Raw genomic sequence first — 20,626 nt, forward strand, 5'->3', positions numbered from 1 at the left:
TCTTGCCAGGTTGCTCATTGCCTTTCACCCCATTTTTGAAAGAAATCAAACCACTTTGCACAGTTTTCAAAGGGTTAAATAGCTTGTGAAAGGCATTTTAACTCAGCACAAGAAACTTGATGACCTTTTGTTGTGGAATTTGCAGTCATACAAATATTAGCAAATGTATTTTTAGTGTGGTATGATCCGTGAAAAGTAGGAGAGTTTATTCCAGGGTTCTGGTAAAGAAGGCTCCGACCGATTATCTGACCTCAGATTCAGGAGGAACAATGTGGATCCCGTCCTGGTCGTGGAACAGCAGACCTGCTCTTTATCCTCGCAGGGCTGCTGGAGGGGTCGTGGGAGTTGCCCATACGGTCTACATGTGTTTGTGGACTTGCAGGAAGCCTACGACCATGTCCCTCTGGGAGTCCTGTGGGGGCACTGCGGGAAGACGGGGTACCGGGGTGGTTGATATGAGCCATCCGGTCCCCGTATGACCAAAGTGAGAGCTGCGTCCGCATACTCGACGTGAAGTCAAGCACGTTTCCAGTTGGTGTTAGCGTCCACTAGGTTGTCCCTTGTCACCGAATCTGTTTGTGATCCTCATGGACAGAATCTCTAGGTGCAGCCGGGGGGAGGAAGGGGTCTGGTTTGGGGTCCACAGAATTGCAGATGATGTGGTTCTGTTGGCTTGTTCACACCGTGACCTCCAGCATGCACTGGGGCGGTTTGCAGCCGAGTGTGAAGCGGTCAGGTTGAGAGTCGCACCTCCAAGTCTGAGGCCATGAAAACGGTGGATTGCCCCCTCTGGTTTGGAAGAGAGTTGCTGCCCCAAGCGAAGGAGTTCAGGTATCTCGTGGTCTTGTTCTCGTGTGAGGGTAAAACGGAGTGTGAGATGGGAAGGCAGTTTGGCGAGCGCCAGCAGTGATGCGGGTGCTGCTCAGGACCTTCATGGTGAAGACGGAGCTGAGCCGGAGGGTGAAGCTTTTGATTTACTGATCCATCTAAATCCCAGCTCTCACCTATGGTCATGAGGTGTTTTCTTGGTGACCGAAAGAATGAGATCGCAGATACAAGCAGCCGAAATGAGTTTCCTCTGGAGGGTGGCTGGGCTCAGCCTTCGAGACAGGGGGAGGAGCTCAGACATCTGGGAGGAGCTCAGAGTACAGCCGCTGCTCCCTCGTATCAACAGGGACCAGTTTAGGTGGTCTGGCATCTGATTAGCGTGCCCCCTGGGCGACTCCCATTAGAGGTTTTTTCGGGCAAATCCAACTGGTAGGAGGCCCTGGAGCAGACCCAGAAAACGCTGGAGGGATTATATATCTCATCTGGCCTGGGAACGCCTCAGGATCCCCCAGGAGGAGCTGGAAAGTGTTGCTGGGACGTCTGGAGTACTTTGTTCAGGCTGCTGCCCTGCAACCTGATGGAACAGATGGAATCGGATGAATATGGATGGATGGGGCTGAATGGGTGGATGGATGGGTGGATGGATGGATGGATGGATGGGTGGGTGGATGGGTGGATGGATGGATGGGTGGATGAATGGGTGGTTGGCTGCATGGATGATATCCACACGTGTGCAGGGAGGACAGGGTGGGCGGGTGGGTGCTGGAGGGAAGTAAGGTGTATCGTGATGGTTCACCAGACTTCCTCCCGGTGAACCTCCTCTCTGCATTAGTGTGAGGGGGACCTCACCATTTGCTGGTATTTTCTCTCACTCTAAATTCCAGAACACAACGTCTTCTTTTTATTCACAGATGGTTTCAGTCTTCGGGCTGCACGGAAGCGCAGTGGTTAGCACTGTAGCTTCACAGAGAAAGGACTGAGTCCAGCTCTGGTCGTCTCTCTGTGTAGAGTTTGCATGTTCTCTCCGTGTGTGCATGGGTTTACTCCGGGTTGCTCCGGTTTCCTCCCATACACAAATATGCACAGTTTAGGTGAATTGGCTACATAATTGTTAAATATAATAAATTAAGATCAAGAAAAAAAACATTTCTATATTTTTGTGGTTATATTTATTGTTTTTGTTCTTTTTAGAAATAATTCAACAAATATTCATAAAAAGGTTTTCACACATTGAAACAGATAAAAACATAACAAAAACCTACAATTATCATTTATGATGCTGAATAATATTCGCAGAGGTGTGAACTTAAGTCACGTAATCTGCACTGGAGTCAGACTCAAGTAACAAATTTAATGACTTTAGACTCGACTTGAGAAAATTTTAAAAGACTTACAACTCAACTTGGACATTAATACCAATGACTCGAGACTGCAGTGAGACTTGAGTGTTTTGATGTAAAAATACTCAATACCTTCTGCCAAGCATATCGTTAATGTACAAAGAATGCAACAAAATGCAGTTTGCAAAACCTACAGGCTGAAAATTAGACGACGCACAACTCCCAGCTTCTAAGACACTTCAAGTTGCACAAAGAAATGTAAGTTGTAGCTAATATGAACATTGAGCAGCGTGCTAATGATTGGTTCACATTAGCTTTTAAGCTAACAAACTTTTTAACAAATCATAAATGCATTCATGATTTTAGAAAATGTAGAATTTAAGTATTATTACTTTCATTGAAGAGTGCATTATGATTTGATTTGGACTCAAAACTCAAAGTAGATATATTTGCATAAAGTTTGTACAGGGCGAGACAGGGACCCTGTTAAAGGACTATCAAAATGTAACTCTGGATCTGTAGGTAAGTATTTTGAATGAATATTATTGATTCTTCACACTACAGAGCAGATCATTGTCACTGTACACATATGACTTTGCTAATCCTTCTCTCTGCCCACAGAGTACAGATAAAGCTTTAGGAGCAGAGGAGATGTAGTGGGATTTTCTATTGTGACCGGGGGTTTTCTATATATTTCTATAAATATGTTATAGAAATATATAGGTCCCCATTGCATCAAAATAAATCTCATTCTCTTTGAATGCATGCCCTGTGTTCTGTGTCCATGCTTGAGTCCACCCCCTCAGCTCTAATTAATAACATCATAAACACAGCCAGGTTCTGGTGATATAAAATAAAATTAAACTTGGAAAAACTCACAAATAAATCAAGTCAGTCATTGTAAATGGTGCGTGCGCTCTGATTTCACCCATCAAACCACAAGACATATTGTTGTGTAACATGCTTGCTTAAAAATAAGTTTTTTCAAAGGTTTTGGTTATTGCTTGTCACCTAAATGAAGAAACCCCCCCTCACTGAGTGCACATGCTCCAACACTGTGAAATATGAACTGTTTTAGAAAAATGTTAACATTTCTCTTTGGAAAAGAAGCTGTGTTGCTGTGTTTACGTACCAAACTGTGAAAAACCTTGCAACAAATACATTTAAGTGGTAAATAAAGGTATGTCACAAATGAATACTGCACACGCACAAACAAAAAAAAACAAGAAACTGCAACTTTCAATTTTTCTCCAATACGTTTCCCAACAACAACAAGTTTAGTTGCTTAGTACAAAATAGAAAAGGAAGGAAGGAAAGAAGGATGGAAGGATAGGATGGATAAATGAAGGAATGGAAGGGAAAACTGGATTTATTCTTTGTATTTCTTTATATATCTCTATCTATCTATCTATCTATCTATCTATCTATCTATCTATCTGTATACACACGTATATATGCACATACATATACATACACAAACACATAAACACTATATAACAATTTTTCAGGTTATTTGCTTGTTACTTTTGACTTATTTCTTCTTAATTTCAGTCTTATTGCTTTCTCATGTTTCTTAAAGGAATCAGGCCAATTTTCTCAGTTTTCAAATGTAGTTGTTTTTTTTTTTTTAAATCACCAATCAAGTAATGTAACATCACAATACGTTTTATTGGCTAAAAATGTGTGTACTCATGAGGAATTTGACACTGGTTTTGCATTGCTGTCAATATACTTACATGGAAATAGACATTACAGCTAAGAAAAGGACAACAAAAGTGGACAAATAAAGGTAGGACATAGACAGGACTTTCATATACACAAGTATGTGGAAAAAATACATATTTATAAATGAGAACAAAAAGCACCAGTGCCCAGCAACATAAATACGAAGTATATTTCCATTTCCATTTGTCATGGTTTATGAGGTGAATTTATTATGACCTCAGAATACATTTTCATTATCACTAATTGATAAACACTGAGCATTTTTGTCTTTTTACCATTCCATTAATTACTTGCATGTTAAAATAGAAGACAAACCAACAATATTTACACTATTGCAGATGTTATACGCAAAAATTAGTATCAAGAGAGATCCTCCAGGTTTTGATAGATTATTTTTTTGGTGTTTTTGCCTTCATTAGATAGGACAGATCAATAGTGTGAATGGAGGAGAGAGAGGGGGTGACATGTAGTAAAGGGCCATGAGCTAGAATCGAACCGACGGCCGCCGTGGCAAGGACACTGCCTTCATTCATGGGGCCCCTGCTTTATCCACTTAGCCACCAGATGGCTTGATACCCTTTTTTTTAAACGGCTTGTACTTTGAATTTAATGTAAAGATAAAAATAAATTAAAAAAATACTTATACTCCTGTATGTTTGAAGTAAAGGAGGAGGAGGGATCAATGAAACGAAAATGAAACGCTTTGATATCTAAACATTGACATTGGGGAAGATACCAGCAACCTTTACTCGACAAATATGGCTCAGTCTCGTGAGTATATTAAATAAACAGTGCTACTACTAGTATAAATCAGCTTATCATCTGCAGAGTTATTTTTACCTCTGTGTGTTTGACACTTTAAAAAAAGAAACTGATGTGATAACTGACCATCAAGTCTGACTGCGTGGTGAATGGTGTCAGTTACTGTCTAAGTTGAGCAGTGATGAGAGTTAAAGTTTGATCATTATTACGATTATCAATTGTACAGCTTTAATCATTTTTTAATTTTATCTTATTTTTTTGTTATTCCTTTGTTTGTGGCTAAATTGAAAATGCAAAACTTAATCAACACTTCCAAGCATGGTGCCTTCATACTTGTATTTAAATGTATTTATAGATTTTTATCTTTGTTCATTTACACTATATTTTGCTTGGATTTGCACCTTATATTTTTATCTTAGAATTTTATATTTGCACTTCTTTTACTTTTAGATGCTACTACTTCACAGCAGTGTCCCTTGGGATAAATAATATTTTATCTTATATCACAGAGGGAGGATAATAAGGTTAATAATAACATTAATAAACTTTATTTGTATAGCACCTTTCATACAATACAGCCCAATGTGCTTTACAAGAAAGAAACTAAATACACCAAGTGCTTCACATCAAAACATAAAAGACATGATAAAACCTGTATGTAAAAATAAAATAAAATCAGAATAGAATACATAGAGCGCATCTTCAAATGGAGAAAATTCACTTGATAATATTTGTAAAAGTAAGATAAAATAAGGATAAAAATTTAGTGCACAGAATGCATAACATAAAATGGAAAATAAGATAAATAAAAAAATAACCGACTGACATTATTGATAAAACAAGCATAAAAATAGAGCATATAAAATGCATGAAATCAAGGAAAACACATCATTTGAACGATGTGCAACAGTATGCAAGGGCAAGGCAGAATGCAAGGCAGCCGAATCAGAGTTAGTTAAAGGCTAAAGTGAAGAAACAAGTCTTTAGTTTTCTTTAACTGGCTTCTCTGGTGATGCAGCATTTGTCAGTTAAAGCTCTGGAACACGCTGCCTTTAGTTATCAGTTTTCTTTTGGCTGTTTTTGGAACCTCCAACAAACCAGCAGCAGATGATTACAGTGTTCGTCAAGGTAAGTATGGTAGAAGAGAGTTAGCAATGTAACTTGGTCCTTGCCCATAAAGGGCTTTGTATGTTAGCAGAAAGACCTTAAAATCAATTCTAAATGATACAGGAAGCCAGTGCAGAGCAGCTAACACTGGCCTGATGTGCTCTCTCCTCTTGGTTCTGGTTTTGAGTTTTGGATCAGCTGAAGTCTCTCGGTGGATTTTTTTCAGTAATCCAGTAAAAAGCGCATTACAGTAATCGACTCGGGTACTCGAGTAATTCGGCTTGAAACAAAGGTATGAATCAGTTTTTCTTCATCTTTCTGATTTATAAATTGCCATACTTCAGCTGTGTGTCAAAGGTGGACAAAGCATGTTTTGGTCACCTTGTTAAGCCTTAGATGCATGAGTGACTGGACTCTACACTCTTCCATAAGTGGGTCAAAAATGACCCATGTTAGAATCAATGTGATTTTATGCCACTTTTGTCATTTTGGTTAAAATACTAATTTGTACTATATTTTGTATTTTATTTTGGTCCACACAAGAATGATTTCATGTTTGAAATATTTTTATTTTATACTTTTTTAACATTTTTAAAACATTTTGAAAATTGGAAAAGAAAATTACACAACAGCAACAGCACAATGTCAACATCCATTTTGTGTGTTAGCGTGTGTATGTGTGTGTGCATGTGTGCGCACGCATGTGTGAGAGTATATGCATGTGTGTGTAACTGTCCAGACAGTTCCTCTCTCTTTTCTTGCCATCTTGTCTCACCACTGTATGCAATTGTGACAAACCACCTGTTTCTGGCTGTCATCATTGCACACAGGTACATTGCATTTCCCACACCGACTGTTGACTTTTCGATCTTTGTTACTTGGGCATATCTGACATCTCTTTCTCTTTGGTTGGCCCTGTCCGCTTCTTTCCTGTGGCTTTTGTCACTCCACACTGTCCCATTGCTTCAGTGAGGGGGGGTTTACAGTTGGGGGTAACCTTCCAGTCGACTTCTCATATGTGGTGTGACAAGCTCCTTTGAGAGGTCATTGAGGAAGATCCGTCGTGCATTAGTGATGCCACTCATGGATTCAGGGTGCTAAGCCGTGAAAATGGTGTAGGCATTCAGTGTGGCGATGTCAAGTATGTTGTACCACAGCACAATGGGCCACCTGTGTGTTTGACACTTGCAGGTGTAGGTACCAACCATCTGGTCCATGAGATAGCGCATAGGGGATGTGTGCATCACAAACTCAGAAGATCTTTAGGCCATACTTGGTGGGCTTCTTTGGCATGTACTGTCCTCGCTCCCCTCTTCTACGAGAGCCTCTTCGACTCCCCCGACTCCTCAAAGTGCATTTGAGCAATCGGGATGTCCTTTCGTCCTTTGGTCTTGATCGGTTGCTGGGTCAAGTGATCGGGGATAGAGAATGGAGGAGTCGAAGGGGGATATTGGGAGAAACCCCTGGTCTGTTTGAAAGCACCCAAGATGACCAAACCCAAGGCGAAGTAGTGTGAGGTCACTTCCAGGTCACCTTGGGGTTAACCACACCAACTTCCTGGCTTGAATTTGGGTGAGGCTATATATACTACCCCTGATGCTCTCTCTGTTTCTCTGCTGCTGGTGAGCCTGTAGATTCCTGGTCCTGTTGAATGCCTGTTTTGTTCATTAAACCTTTTGTTTAGTTAACTGTTTTACTTAGGTTTATTTGTTTGATACTATGTTCTACATATTGCCCTTTATTTCATTAGGTGTCTACTGTTAGTGGTTTTTAAAAATTGTTTTTGTTGTACCCAGTTGGCCTTCCGGCACTGATTATTGAATTTTCCCCAAGACTAAGCGCATGCTATATAAGTTGTTTTATTTGTCGACATTGACTTCCTGCTGTGATCTCTCTAACGCTTGTTTTTTTTGTTCCTATTTGAGTGCTGTAGGTGCGGTGGAGAGCGTTCCTCATCTGTGCTTCACGCTCCCCGTTATCATGTGCAATTGTGCCCTTCCTTCACCATTTATTTTGCATTTCTTTTGTATGTGCTTTGCTATGTGTGTGTGTGTTTGTGTGCATGCAGGGCACTGGAGTATGGTGAGGTACTCTATCCCAGCAGAGACCATATGCTGGGAACGGGAGGGAAGACCTGATGAACCAAGGGGTAGGAGTTATTCAGTCCCTTCCTTTAGCGCCAGGCAGCCTTCTGAGAGCAGGGCACCTACTATTCCCAGAAATAGTAGGTGCTGAAGCATATGTTACAGAAACAACAGGAGCAGCTTAATCTACTGATCTAACCTACTACAGGAATCCTCCCAGCCCCCTTCTAGACAAAGACGCCAAAACTCTGTTACTTGTATGTGTTGCCAGAAACCAGCCTTAAGACCTTTAAAGTAGCTGTCGTTAAACCCCTCTTAAAGAAGCCCAATCTCGATCCAGAGGTTTGGACTGATATCTAATCTTTCCTTTATTTCTAAAAACCTTGAAAAAAATAGTTGCTAATCAGCTTTATGACTTTTTTCCAAGATAATAGTTTATTCGAGGATTTTCAGTCAGGATTCAGAGTTCATCATAGCACAGAGACGGCACTAGTAAGAATTACCAATGACTTAGCGATTGCCCCTGATAATGGACTGGTCTATGTATTAATCCTATTAGATCTTACTACACAGACTGGAACATTTAATTGGCCTTAAGCTGATTTAAATCTTACTTATCAGATCGTTCCCAGTTTGCTCATGTTAATGATCAATACTCCGTGCATAATAAGGTCTGCTTCAGAGTACCACAAGGTTCTGTGCTTGGACTAATCCTTTTCACTTTATGTATACTTCCCTTAGGTAACATTATTAGAAATCACTCTTAAAATTTCCATTGTTATGCGTATGATATGTAACTGTATCTATCAGTTATCTAGACTACAAGTATGTCTTAAGGACATAAAAGTCTGGATGAGCCGCAATTTCCTGATGTTAAATTGAGACAAAACTGAAGTTATTGTTCTTGGTCCCAAACATCTCAGAAACTCCTTTTCTAAGGATATAATTTCTTTCGATGGCATTGCCTTGGCCTCTAGCACAACTGTAAGAAACCTCAGAGTTATATTCAATCAAGATCTATCTTTTGCCTCTTATGTAAAACAAACTTTCACTTGCATTACATTGCAAAAATTAGACATATCCTGCCTCATTGGGTGTTATTTTGGCTTAGTATGACCTGTGAACAAGTGGGCACTTGATGTAATAAACTAAAATAAATTGCCTTTTATTTGCTGGCATGAGTTATAATGGCTCTGTACCAGCAATAATGTCAGCCCAGAGGCATTATGTTTTCAGGTTTTCCATTCCATTCTTATGAACGCAACTTCTTAAGAACACCTTAAGAGAATTTCTTCAAATTTGGCCAAAATTTCATCTTGAACTGAAGAATGAACTGATTCAATTTTGGTGATCATAGGTCAAGGTCACTGTGACCTCACAAAACTATTTATTTGGCCGCTATTCAATGTCAGGGACAGAAGGGGAGACATTTGGTCAGACACGGAATTGGTGACCCAAATCTCGGATGTCCATCTTGAAACTGCTGACTGTATAGATCATCTGTGCTGCCAGGTTTTAGAATTTGTAGTTTCTTTGCAGCAACATCCATATTTGCGTATTCAACTGTCATGGCAACATATGAGTCTGGACTGATTTCACGATAATACATCCATGGTTTGGACAGACATGGATGTAATTGTAACGGCAGAGATTATATTATAATTTGGTATCACAAGTACATTATCAATTTGATAAGTTTTGTTTTTACAAAGTACTTTGAACTACCTTTGAAGCTTTATTAACCAAACTACATTTCTCCCTCGGGTGGAAAGTTCATCTTCTTCCAGTGTAACTTTCATCTTGCAAAGCTAAGCTTTCAAGATAGCTTCTCTAACACTGGTTGCACCAATTTGAAATTATGATAAATTGTTCTGTGTTCTGTTGGATTAACCTGAAAATGCAAAAGTTGCCCTTCTTTCAGCTACTAATACATACTTGTGAGTGATGTCAGAAAGAATCTAAAAAATGGGTTCGGTCTATAGAACAGTCTTTTATTGACAGAGACATTTTTGCAGTGTTCCTTCACAAAAGCTGAAGGCTGCATCATTTTCCTATATTTCCAACAGCACCTGAATCCAGCGTCACACTTGAACAGTTTGTCTTTGTTTGCTCTCATGCTCCTCTTCCATCAGTTGGATTTGGGGAGTCTGTAGACGCCTGCAGAGACCATCAGCTGATGTTCCCTGACCTTCCTCTGCAGGAAGGCCTCCAGTTCGTTGACATCCATCTCCGTGACGACGGGTCCCGTGGCAACAAACATCCGGAGCATAGAGTGGATGCGGTCCAGCGTCATACTGTCCAGGTTGGTCAACATGGCCTGGATGTAGGCCCAGAACAACTGAAGAGACAGAGGACGAGTGTTTTAAGAAGCTTCTTCAGGAAGTCATTTTTCATTGTTAACTGTGCTGTTGTATGTTTGAGTGTGTGTGTGTGTGTGTGTGTGTGTGTGTGTGTGTGTGTATGTGTGTGTGTGTTGTGGGCACCTGCAGCTTCTCCTCCCTCTGTTCAGACTGGGTGGTGGTGTTGGAGTCCCTCTCCTCGTCGCTGTCGATGAGCATCACGCCTCTCTCCATCTTCTCTTTGGACGAGCCTGTCTCCACCACGTAGTAGCGGCCTCCCGCCTCCTCCCTCAGAACGCCGTGTTGCTGCCACAGAGCCAGCTTCCTGTGCACCAGCTCCTTTGGAGCGCCAAGTTTCATGCTCAGCTCCTCCAGCATCCAAGAACCTGATGAAGATCAAACAAGTAACCAGTCAGATCAGTGCTGTCCAGCTCTGATGCGATTCGACCCAAAGGGTTTGGGCTGGGCTGAAATGTAATTTCACATAGTTCCCCCGGGGTTGAATCAGACGTAGGTCTCAACCAATTTTCAAGTTTTTTTGTTTGATGGTTTTCAGAAATTAGCCATTTGCATGGGTAAATTGACTTTTAATAGATTTAGAAAGAGACTGCAGCTGAGAGAGGGAAAGTGATGGAACAACAACGCAGTATAGTGGAGAACCAGGGTAGAGAGTAGGGGTCGACAGATTATCATTTTGGCTGGTTATCAGGGCTGATATTTGGCATTTTGCCAATTATCTGTACCAGCATTTTATTCTAATTGTTATTGATTTTTGATTAGAGAGCTGTAGTCTAGTGCCTGGTGTTTTGCCTGTGTAATGACCAACACTGGATTGAAAGTGAGGGACTTTTTATAAATGCACTGAAATGTTATTAAAATATCCTCATTTTCTGGTAGTTGTAATTTTATCTTCTGGATTCAAGTTTAAGATGTTAAGGTTTAAAAACATCATAAATACAAATATTTTGCAGGCAAACCTGACAAATTGTTTTGCTTGCATTATTATACATAATCAACTGTGATTTTGACTGTTGTTTATTAATTTTAGGGATGTCACAGTGAGGCAGCTGAATGAAGTGTTTAAAGAGTCTGATGACTGCTACACTTAAATTTTAATCGGCTTGACCACTTTGGAGCACTTACGCACGTTGGTCCCTCATCTTGCACAGCCACAGCAGAAATCAACCCCATAATTAGATTATACTGTTATCTTAAATCCATATTTTCCACAAAGTGTGATGTAACTGATTTAGATGGCAAAAAATGATTTGTTTTAATGTTATGCTACAATATCTCACTTTTGATTTTGATAATTCTATTAAAGGCAGAGAATAATCACTGTACTTTTCTCCTGAAAGTGCAGGATGATGGCAGCGTGGATGGGGGAGACAGTGAGGTTGGTGAGGGTGCGGTCCTCCAGCTCCAGATCCAGAGTGACTGAGCCCAGGTGAGGCTTCCAGCTCAGCGTCCTCATGGCCTAAATCACAGAAGACAAACTGCTGGTAAAGTTTGAATCCAGATCGGCACAGCGGTGTTCTGTGGCGTCTAATGTAATGAAAATAAAACAGAAATAAAGTACTGACTGCTCAACTGATCAAAAAAAAAAGGAACATGAAAAAGAATAAGTGCAACTGTGGCATTATGAGAGCAAAATCTGTGAGTGAGATTTTAAGTTTCAGAAATTTGACCACAAACAAAACAATTTAAAGCTTTTGTAGTGGTGTGTTCAAGGGCAGCATTTCTTATCATCGAAATCTAATCTTGTGCAGGCTATTAGCAAAGGAGGGTGAAAGCAATTTGGTGTTTATACCTTCTTGCATTTAAAATGTTGCTGCACAGCAACCAAATCTGAAACCTTAGCTGTCGTAGTGTCCTTGAATGCACCATCAATAGCACAGGTTCTCAAACAAACTGCTTCTCCATGTGATACACCTAAATTTTACCTGTTACTTTTAAGATTGTATCAAAATTAGCAGAAAGAAATTTACTAAAAAGAGGCAATACACTTAAAAAACACATTAAAAAATAAAATATGCAAAGCCATCTTCTCCTAACAGAACATACAAAAAGTGAACTCCACCTTCAGTTTCTCATAGCGGTGTGTGTAGGCCTCCATGGCCTGGCAGACGAGTGGAGGGAGCTCCAGCTTCTCCTCCTTCAGCGGAGGCCAGAACTCAGAGGACAGGATGATGGACGACAGGGACAGTGGTGGCTGCTCCTCCTCGCTCAGCCTCGATTCCTCCTCGCGGATGTTGCTGTTGATCCTTCGAGAGTCGGCCATGTCCTGACAAGAGACAGAAGAAAGGTAGGTGTGAACACGGCTCGTACTGACAAAAGATACAGTTTTATTAGTGATTAATCTCACTATTGTTTAGATTAACTGATAAATTGTTGGGTCTGTAAAATGTTGAGAACTGGAGGTTAAGTGTTGCATGTTTTAAATGATCAACAGTTAAAAATTAAAAACACCATGTTACATGGTGCATGATCACTGTAGTGAGGGTGCTGCATGTTGAACTGTTTAATGGGGACTGCAGGGACTAAATCAGTTTACCTTCAGCATGACCTCGCAGTAATGCATGTGAGACTCCCCAAACCTGAGCTTCAGCAGCTCCACGTTACGAATTTCCCTGCAAACACAAAAGAAATCAAACTATATAAAGAACATCAGATTGATGTTTTGGACACAGCCCATGCCATGTTAATCAAACACAAAATACACACAAAAAGGTGCTAAAATTATCCAAAATACAAAAGTTCACTGACTTTTATGATCAAAAAAAGGTCTATAAAGCTCATAAAGTCATATCGCAGTTGCAGAAATGACCCGTTTACAGCCTGTATAAAATTTGTACATTATCTCTGCATTACTCTGTGGACTTCTGCACATTCCTGCACAAAATTGTTCAGGTCTTCCTTTTCAAATGTATTGATCTACAATAAAATTAATTAATAAGTACAAAGAAATAGTCAGCATGGGAGGAACTTTCACTTTGTAAAACCTGCAGGAGCTATTTTTATTTATTCATTTTTTATCTGAAACTTTCAGTTGATTGTATAAAAAAGGTTGCTGTGAACTTGCTGTATATGATGTTGAAAGTTTCAGTTTTGATTGTACATTTGCTGAAGGCATTTAAACAAAGTTTTGTGTTGGAGTTTGTTAAATTCCAAATTCTAAATACTGACAGAAAGATTTTAATTTTTATTGTAAATGCACATCGAATTCCAAATATCTGTTATCGATCTCATTAACTACTAATAATCAGTGCTGGTATCGGCCCTGAATATCAATATAGGTCGACCCTTATTAGTCATAAATATGACATGGAAACTCAGATACAGTGTAGGAAGCATTTTGGAGCAAACTGTGTGACTCCTCTTAACCAGCTTGTGGAGGCCATTATTTTTCCGTCAATCTGCTCGGCTAAAATCAAGCCTTACTGTCCGCTGCAGGCCATGTTTTGGCCTTCACTGTTGCTCAGAAACTAAAATCCATAGAAGACTTTGGTCTCATCTTGAACCAGTCTGCAGATTAAATCCAAACCCAACATGTTATGATCCACCGAAGTTAGCTATGATACGAGATGAATGAATCCCCGTCGTTGTCATTTTTGGCACCGTCTTCACTGTAAGGGAGCTGGGAGGGACAATTGGGTGAGATTAAACTCTTTTTTACGATCTAGTTACGTCATGCATGCCCGCTGGACACAGGACCATGCCCCTAGAAACACCTTTCAATGACGACTTTCAATGCACTCTACTGAGGCCACTTTTCTAGTTTGTGTCTGTTTTGTATATATATGGAATATACTATGGGCTTTCTGTACTTAACTGGATTATGTGTACGGGCAAGAAAAGAAGAGAAAAGCTGAACTTTGAGTCAAAGTGTTTGTTCAGTTGTACCTGGCGGTGTTGTAGTTGAGCTGGTGCAGCAGTCTGTCGGCCAGCACGGCTCTGTACTCGTCTATGAAGATGTCTTTACTGCCGTAGATGCTGACCAGCAGGCTGATGATGTCTGAAGAACGCCGTTTTGAGCCCATCTTATCTGGAAAAAAAAGCATTCTTCTCTCAGTTAAATCCACAGGATAAAGACTAAGAGCAGAAAAAAAACATATTGTGTGTTTACTTACCAGGGACGGCATCCGTCGGGTCTGGGGTCCAGTCCTCCGGGTCGTTGCCTTCTTCATCGCTGTCCTGCATCTCCAGAGTCACCGGGTCTCCTCTGGACAGCTCGGACGCCAAGTCTGTGCAGCCCTCAGCGTCTCCGGTCAGACCCGCCACGATCTGCCTCACTGTGTCCTCCCGAGTCCTTAAACACACCACAGAACCCTTCAACAAAACTCAGCCATAGAAATGATCACAAAGGTGGCAACTTTCTTCCCTTCTTTTATTTTTCAAACAATATTTTCAATGAAATTTGCAAAAATTGCAAATTAAAATATGTACATCAATGTTCAAATATATATCCCCTCGTACAGTCAAACATTCCCCCAGAAAAGACAATAAAATTCCAATGACAATAATTATAATATAACTGATTATAAATTAACCAATATAAATAATTAATTAGATTAAATAATAGTAATAATAATAAAAAACAAAAATATTAATAACAAAAAATAAAACAATAATAGAATAGTAAGCAATATAAATTAGCAGCTTCCTAATTCTGTCATCTGTTTTTTTATATGCTCTTTTGGTTCAAATGTTTCAATTTTATTTAATTTTTCTGCATAAATAATTTCATCATCAGCCGGACGGTCTAACTTCTGATCAAACAGCATTATAGAACGTACTATAACATACAACATACAACATACACAACATACAAATAATTTTAATCTTATATTAAAAAATAATGTTTGAAAAAATACCTGTGTGCGTATGGATGGACTCACCTGAGGTACTTTCGGATTGGTTGGCAGGCGACCTGCAGGATGACCATGGATGGGTCCAGCTCTCTGAGGGCCTTGATGGCCGAGATATAAACCGTGAGGATGTCTGATGTGTGGACTCCTGAGAACAGATGATACGACACAGACAGAATAATTAAATTCACTGTTAAGCATCTTCTTGTTCTGCTGTTTTAACAGAGCGCTCCAGGGAAGACGCTTGTCTGTTGGCTGACCTGCAAGATAACATCGACAAAAAGCCTTTGAGGTTTTTCCTTTGGATTTGGGATTATGGCGGACAGTACGCTCTGTGGTAAACAAAGGTTGTTGATACTAACTCGTTTTGTCTCCACAAAATAACACCACTTTCAGGATTTTTTAGGCCTAAATTCAATCGCTTGAAGAAAAAGCTAACATTATGCTATGAAAGACTCTCACTATGGTTACAGGATGACGCTCTGTAGTCTCATTTAACCACTTGTTAGAAACTGCTTTTTTTTTAAAAAGACAAATTAAAGCTTCAAAGTTCGCGAGCGGAGGATTTACTGACGAATTTTATATCGTAGAACAAAACAACTGACCTTATTTCAGGCTTTTAAGCAAAAACACATAAAAAAACACTGACTTTGAGGCAAGGGAACTAAAGGTTTGAAGGCTCATCACGGGGGAACTCTGTTCCTAAGTGGCCAACAAACCTGGGTGCAGCAGACGGCTCTCGAAAGCAGACTTTAATGAAGTGAGGAGCTGCTGTCTCTGGTTGGTTCTTTCCAGACAAAACTTCAGATCTTCAATTGCAGCTTTTGATTCTGGGAAATCTGAAAGAGAAATGTGAAAATAAAGCACAAGAAGAAGTAGGCAACCCATGTGCGTGTAGTGTATTAAACATTCTTGCTCCTAACTTAATTTCAGTTCCCTGATTTTAGATCACCCGCCTGCAGGTTTATCTGTGCGCGACCAGTATGGAGAAACAGTAAGTCCAGGATGTGTTTAGCATAGCTTCTTCTAAAAGCGTCTGCTAAATGAAATTGTAGATAGCTTTACACAAAAACTGGAAGCAGAGTGAAACTGCTAGCCTAGCACTCTCTAATGTGAAAATATACATCTTACAAAAGTGAGAAATAATCTTTGGAACTTTTGTTAAAAAAAATCTGGTTTATGCACAAAATCTTCATTAGGAAAATACATTTTTAAAAATTAACTAAAATGAAAATAATAAATAAAAATAATTATTAAATGAATAAATATATAAACAAAAAAATGCATAAATAATTAAATTTAAAAAATTGATTAAGAAACAAAATAAACAGATTGACCTCCAAGTGATTCTGGGATTCTATCAATGAATCACAATAAAACTGTTTTATCTCTCGCCTCTGATTATACTGAAGAGCTCCTCGATCCTCATGTTGACGTAGATCCTGCAGAAGAACTGGTGCATGTGGCATCTCCACTGCTTCAGGACAGAACTGCTGCCAGTCTGCCCAAAATGAATGCTGGGACCACCTGGAGTACTGGGAACACTGGGAGCACTGGGAACACTGGGAGCACTGGGAACACTGGGAACACTGGGAGCACTGGGAGCAGGTACCACACCGTCTCTGTCTGCCTCGCTCGCAAACACTTTGCTCAGCCAGCCGAGCACCAGCTCCAGCCACTGCAACCACAAAAAACACAAAGAGCTAATGAAAGATTTATCCAGATAAAAACGTTACATCTCTGATCGCGGAGAGACGGACGGATGTTTCACCTCCTGGAACTCCAGCAGGAAGGAGCGTTCGTACTCGCCCCTGCAGTGCTGCTCCATGCGCTGCTCGATGAGCTTGTGGAGGATGGAGGTGACGGCCTCGGAGCTGACCCACTCCAGCAGCTGGAGTTTGGAACTACAACCACAGAAACCACAGAAACCACATCAACCGTTCATCCTCACGCTAAACACAAAACACACACACAACAAGCACTCTGTCGTATTTTGATAATCTCGTTCAAAATATCACTAAAGAGTGCACGTACTGGAATAAGAAAAAGGTGCATGGGAAATTGTCGGCAGTGAGTTATTTTGTTTATTGAACCTTTGAAACCTGAGCAAATTGGCTTGATTTCTTTCAAAAACATTGGAAGGCATTGCAACCCAAACATTTGCAAGAATCTAGTAAAAAGTACAAGAAAATGTATTTAAAATTAGTTTAAAAAGAACAAAAACTAAAACTGTAAAGTGTTTATGTCTGTGAGATCAGTAACAGCAAACACACTCACCATAGTTGTATAAATCGCAGTTTTGCGATGCGCTGAAAAATATAACAGATATTTTTGTGTGCTTTTATTCTTACTTTTGAGTAGCCTAACTTCGTTTGGTTATTACGGTTAAACATTTAGGATTTGTTTAAACTCTGTTTGTATTTAACCATTTTTGTCTGTCGCCTCATGGACTCCAATGTAAATTCTGGCTGCCTTTGTAGCTGCTGTCACAAGATCTCAGGCATGAAAGTAATCAGTAAAATGTTACCACGAAGCTATTTAAAAAAGACCGAGACTGTAACAAAGATGAGAAATGTTCTGTAACTTCCATAAACCTCTGACATAACATTTTTTTTAAAAAAGAAACAAAAAACAAAAAGGCAACAAGACAAACAAGACTAAATTATAATAATCCTGTGAAGTAATTCTAAACATGTAATTATGATAATTAAACATATAGTTTTCAGCTTAGTTTATAGCTTTTTACTTTTTTCCCTAGATATTTTTCCCTAACTTTTTAAAAATAGTTTTCTAAATCAGCTAATTTCGTGAAATTTGTAGAGCATAGCTTACCAAGTTGTTCACTGCCTCTCTCCCATGTTTTTGAAAAAAATCGCACTAATTTGCTCAGAGTTCAAAGGGTTAAATATTGTGAAAGTCGTCTGAAAGCAGCACAAGAAAAGTGATGTCGCTCCAGATTCAAAGGGTTAAATGTCTTTATTGAGTCCACTCACAGTATGTGGCTGAGCTCCTGCAGCTGCTCCAGGGCCTCCTTACACCAGCACTGCTGTGTCGGGACCCCGCAGCCCGGACAGACCCCTCGCTCGTCGCCGTCTGGAGCCTCGGCCCCGTCCTCGGTCTGGCCCTCCTGGCTCATGTACACAGAGAAGGTTCTGCTGTAGAACTCCAGCACTCTCTCCTGGAGAACGGGGGAGGGGGAGAAGAGAAGGAGGGCCCTGATGATGGTGAAGGCACGCTCCTGGAGGCCCCTGGGCCCCGGGCCACAGAGACTGCCACGACCTTCGTCCTGCCACGTCCCCAGCCTCTCCAAACCACCTAGAAGATAAAATGATGTTAATATAATTCAGAAATCAGTTCTGAACTTATCGACTTGTTTTTCCCACTCACCCAGGAAAGGTTCCAGTCGGTCTAACAGAGTCCGAAAAGCAGTGAGGAGAACCCAGGCCCTGCCTCTCTCCTCCAGCTCGTTCTCCGGCTGTTTGAGTCCAGACCAGAACTCGGGAACCACAGTCGAGGACAGACGCATCTGCAAAGACTCCAGCAGCCAGCCGCTCAGCAGCTGGCCCAAACCCTGATTACACAGCAGGGCCAACGAGTCCGAGAGGTTCTGCTCCGTCACCGAGCAGCCGGGAGACACCTGAAAAAAAGAACAAGGTAAGTTATTTGTTACGACAGACACAGCAGGGCTGTCGTATGCAATCTAGAATCTCTAAATCTACTGATCTGTCAATGCTGATGTCAAATGAAAAAACACAAGACGCCAGGCCTTCGACATTTTATACACAAGACACTGAAAGGGTGTGTTCGAAGGGATGGAGCCACTTTAACCCTCTGACACCTGGAGTGACATCACTTTTCTTGCTGCGTTCAGACACCTTTCCCAATATTTAAACCTTAAGACCCTGAGCAAATTGGTGCAATTTCTTTATAAAAACAAACAGTGGAAAAGGCAATGAGCAGCTTGGTAGGAAACTGTCCACAGATTTCAAAAGATAAATATATTTAGTAAATTATGTTTTTAAAAAGAGGGAAAATATCGAGGGAAAAAAAGAAAAAGCTACAAATTAGTTTTTTTTAAAAAACCTAGGAAAGAAGCTAGGGAAAAAAAGAAGAAAAAAGCTAGGGAAAATGTCTATGAAAAAAAAGTATTAGATTTTAAAGCTCTTCCTAAATCGTTTTGATTTATTTATTCATTTGTTGTTTTTTTATTTAAACTTGTAAAAAAAAACTTGCAAGAATATATATTCTTGCAAGTCCTCTTAAAAATTTAAAACATTTCTTGCTGTCGACATATATTTACAACCGCAACATGAAGACAAATGAGTCGTAAAAGCATCATAATTTATATCCCGAATTTAGCCGAACGTCCCATTAATTAGTTCACTGCCCTATGTCATGTCCCATATGGTAAGAATCGATGCTACGGCCAAGAAAACACTAAATCCTAAAATATTTTAATGGAATCCGGCGAGTTCGGTTCACTCCATGTTGACGCCTGTGTCTTTTTGCTGCAGTTGTTGAGCTCAGAAAGTCCACTCACCAAAGCTGCAGTGACAGTTTCCCAAGCGTCAGCAACACCTTGTTGCGATGCGGATCCCGACATCTCGGCTGAGTCCGATTCCATCCCAATTTCCTCCATTTTTTTGGACTTAAGAAACAGCGAACTAGCTAGTGTAAATGAAACATTTCAACTTTGGATTTGTTTTGTAATGTTACAACATCGCGCGCGTCTCTGTATAACCATGCATCATGTCTAATATTTATGCGTATTTTGTATTAGTCTCTTTAATTATTTTTTGCTAATATCGGTACAATTCTTCTGCCATAAATATGTAATAACGTTACATGATTCTCGCTTGCCTATCGCGGGTTTACTTCTTCTTCGTCTTGTTCCTGTTTTTCTTCTTCCAATAACTTTGTGTGCCAAAGCGCTAACGCTGCCCTCCACAGGTGAGACCTTATAATACATCCATGGGTGAGACACTTACATACTGAAGTCTGTGCTGGCGACGGTAGTTTTATTCTGAAAGTTATCCGGAAGTGATGTTAACCTTAACACTAGTGAACTTGACGATTAGTGATTTTTTTTTTTATATTCATGGGCGCCCTTCTGTGGTCACAGTGAGGAACTGCAGCTATTAATTCATATGTGTGGTTTTACTGTGATTAATATTTGTGTTATTGAGTGTTAGTATTGATATTAGTGTCAGGTATGTTTGTCTGACAGTTAACCCTAGTAATCATGAGTGTTAACTACTTAGTACTTTACTACTTTACTGTATTAAGTGTAGTAAAGTTTCCGGTTAAAACACATCATATGAGTTTTACAGTAAATTTGGGAACACATTGTGGCCACTGAATAGCAATATAAACTGCGGGTTTTATAGCGTCATTTTGTTGTACAATGTATTAATTTCGCTACCGCGGCAGGCATTATTTTATCTGAATTTCTAAAACTAGAAACTATAATTAAACTAAACACCCCCTTAAAATGTATATATTTCCCAAAAAATGTTAGAGACAGCCGTGTGCGGGTAGTTCCAGTGAAGAAAATAAATGTAAAAATTTGGAAC

General features: G+C 40.0%; 1 protein-coding gene across 1 annotated transcript; it reads right to left on the bottom strand.

Annotated features, from left to right (window-relative positions):
* Nucleotides 1-9,822: 9,822 nt before the first annotated feature.
* Nucleotides 9,823-19,958, bottom strand: anapc2 (anaphase promoting complex subunit 2). The gene is made up of 14 exons (XM_042505132.1): nucleotides 19,594-19,958; nucleotides 18,441-18,690; nucleotides 18,047-18,368; nucleotides 16,825-16,957; nucleotides 16,449-16,731; nucleotides 15,773-15,892; nucleotides 15,084-15,201; nucleotides 14,316-14,494; nucleotides 14,089-14,230; nucleotides 12,740-12,815; nucleotides 12,266-12,469; nucleotides 11,530-11,662; nucleotides 10,330-10,571; nucleotides 9,823-10,184 (listed from the first exon to the last, which is right to left on the bottom strand). The coding sequence occupies exons 1-14, from the start codon at nucleotides 19,690-19,692 to the stop codon at nucleotides 9,975-9,977; spliced, it is 2,511 nt and encodes an 836-aa protein (XP_042361066.1). The 5' UTR covers nucleotides 19,693-19,958; the 3' UTR covers nucleotides 9,823-9,974.
* Between the last annotated feature and the right edge of the window lie 668 nt (nucleotides 19,959-20,626).

This window comes from Plectropomus leopardus, chromosome 17 (genome assembly GCF_008729295.1).
Source record: "Plectropomus leopardus isolate mb chromosome 17, YSFRI_Pleo_2.0, whole genome shotgun sequence".
NCBI lineage: Eukaryota > Metazoa > Chordata > Actinopteri > Perciformes > Serranidae > Plectropomus > Plectropomus leopardus.

Bases quoted from the DNA above. Each gene is read 5' to 3' on its own strand.
- anapc2 (XM_042505132.1), bottom strand. From the start codon at position 19,692: ATGGAGGAAATTGGGATGGAATCGGACTCAGCCGAGATGTCGGGATCC. The intron at 18,369-18,440 runs GTGAGTGGGAAA...TTTATCTTCTAG, and splicing joins CCGACTGGAACCTTTCCTGG to GTGGTTTGGAGAGGCTGGGG. The intron at 16,958-18,046 runs GTGAGTGGACTC...CTGTGGTTGTAG, and splicing joins CAGGAGCTCAGCCACATACT to TTCCAAACTCCAGCTGCTGG.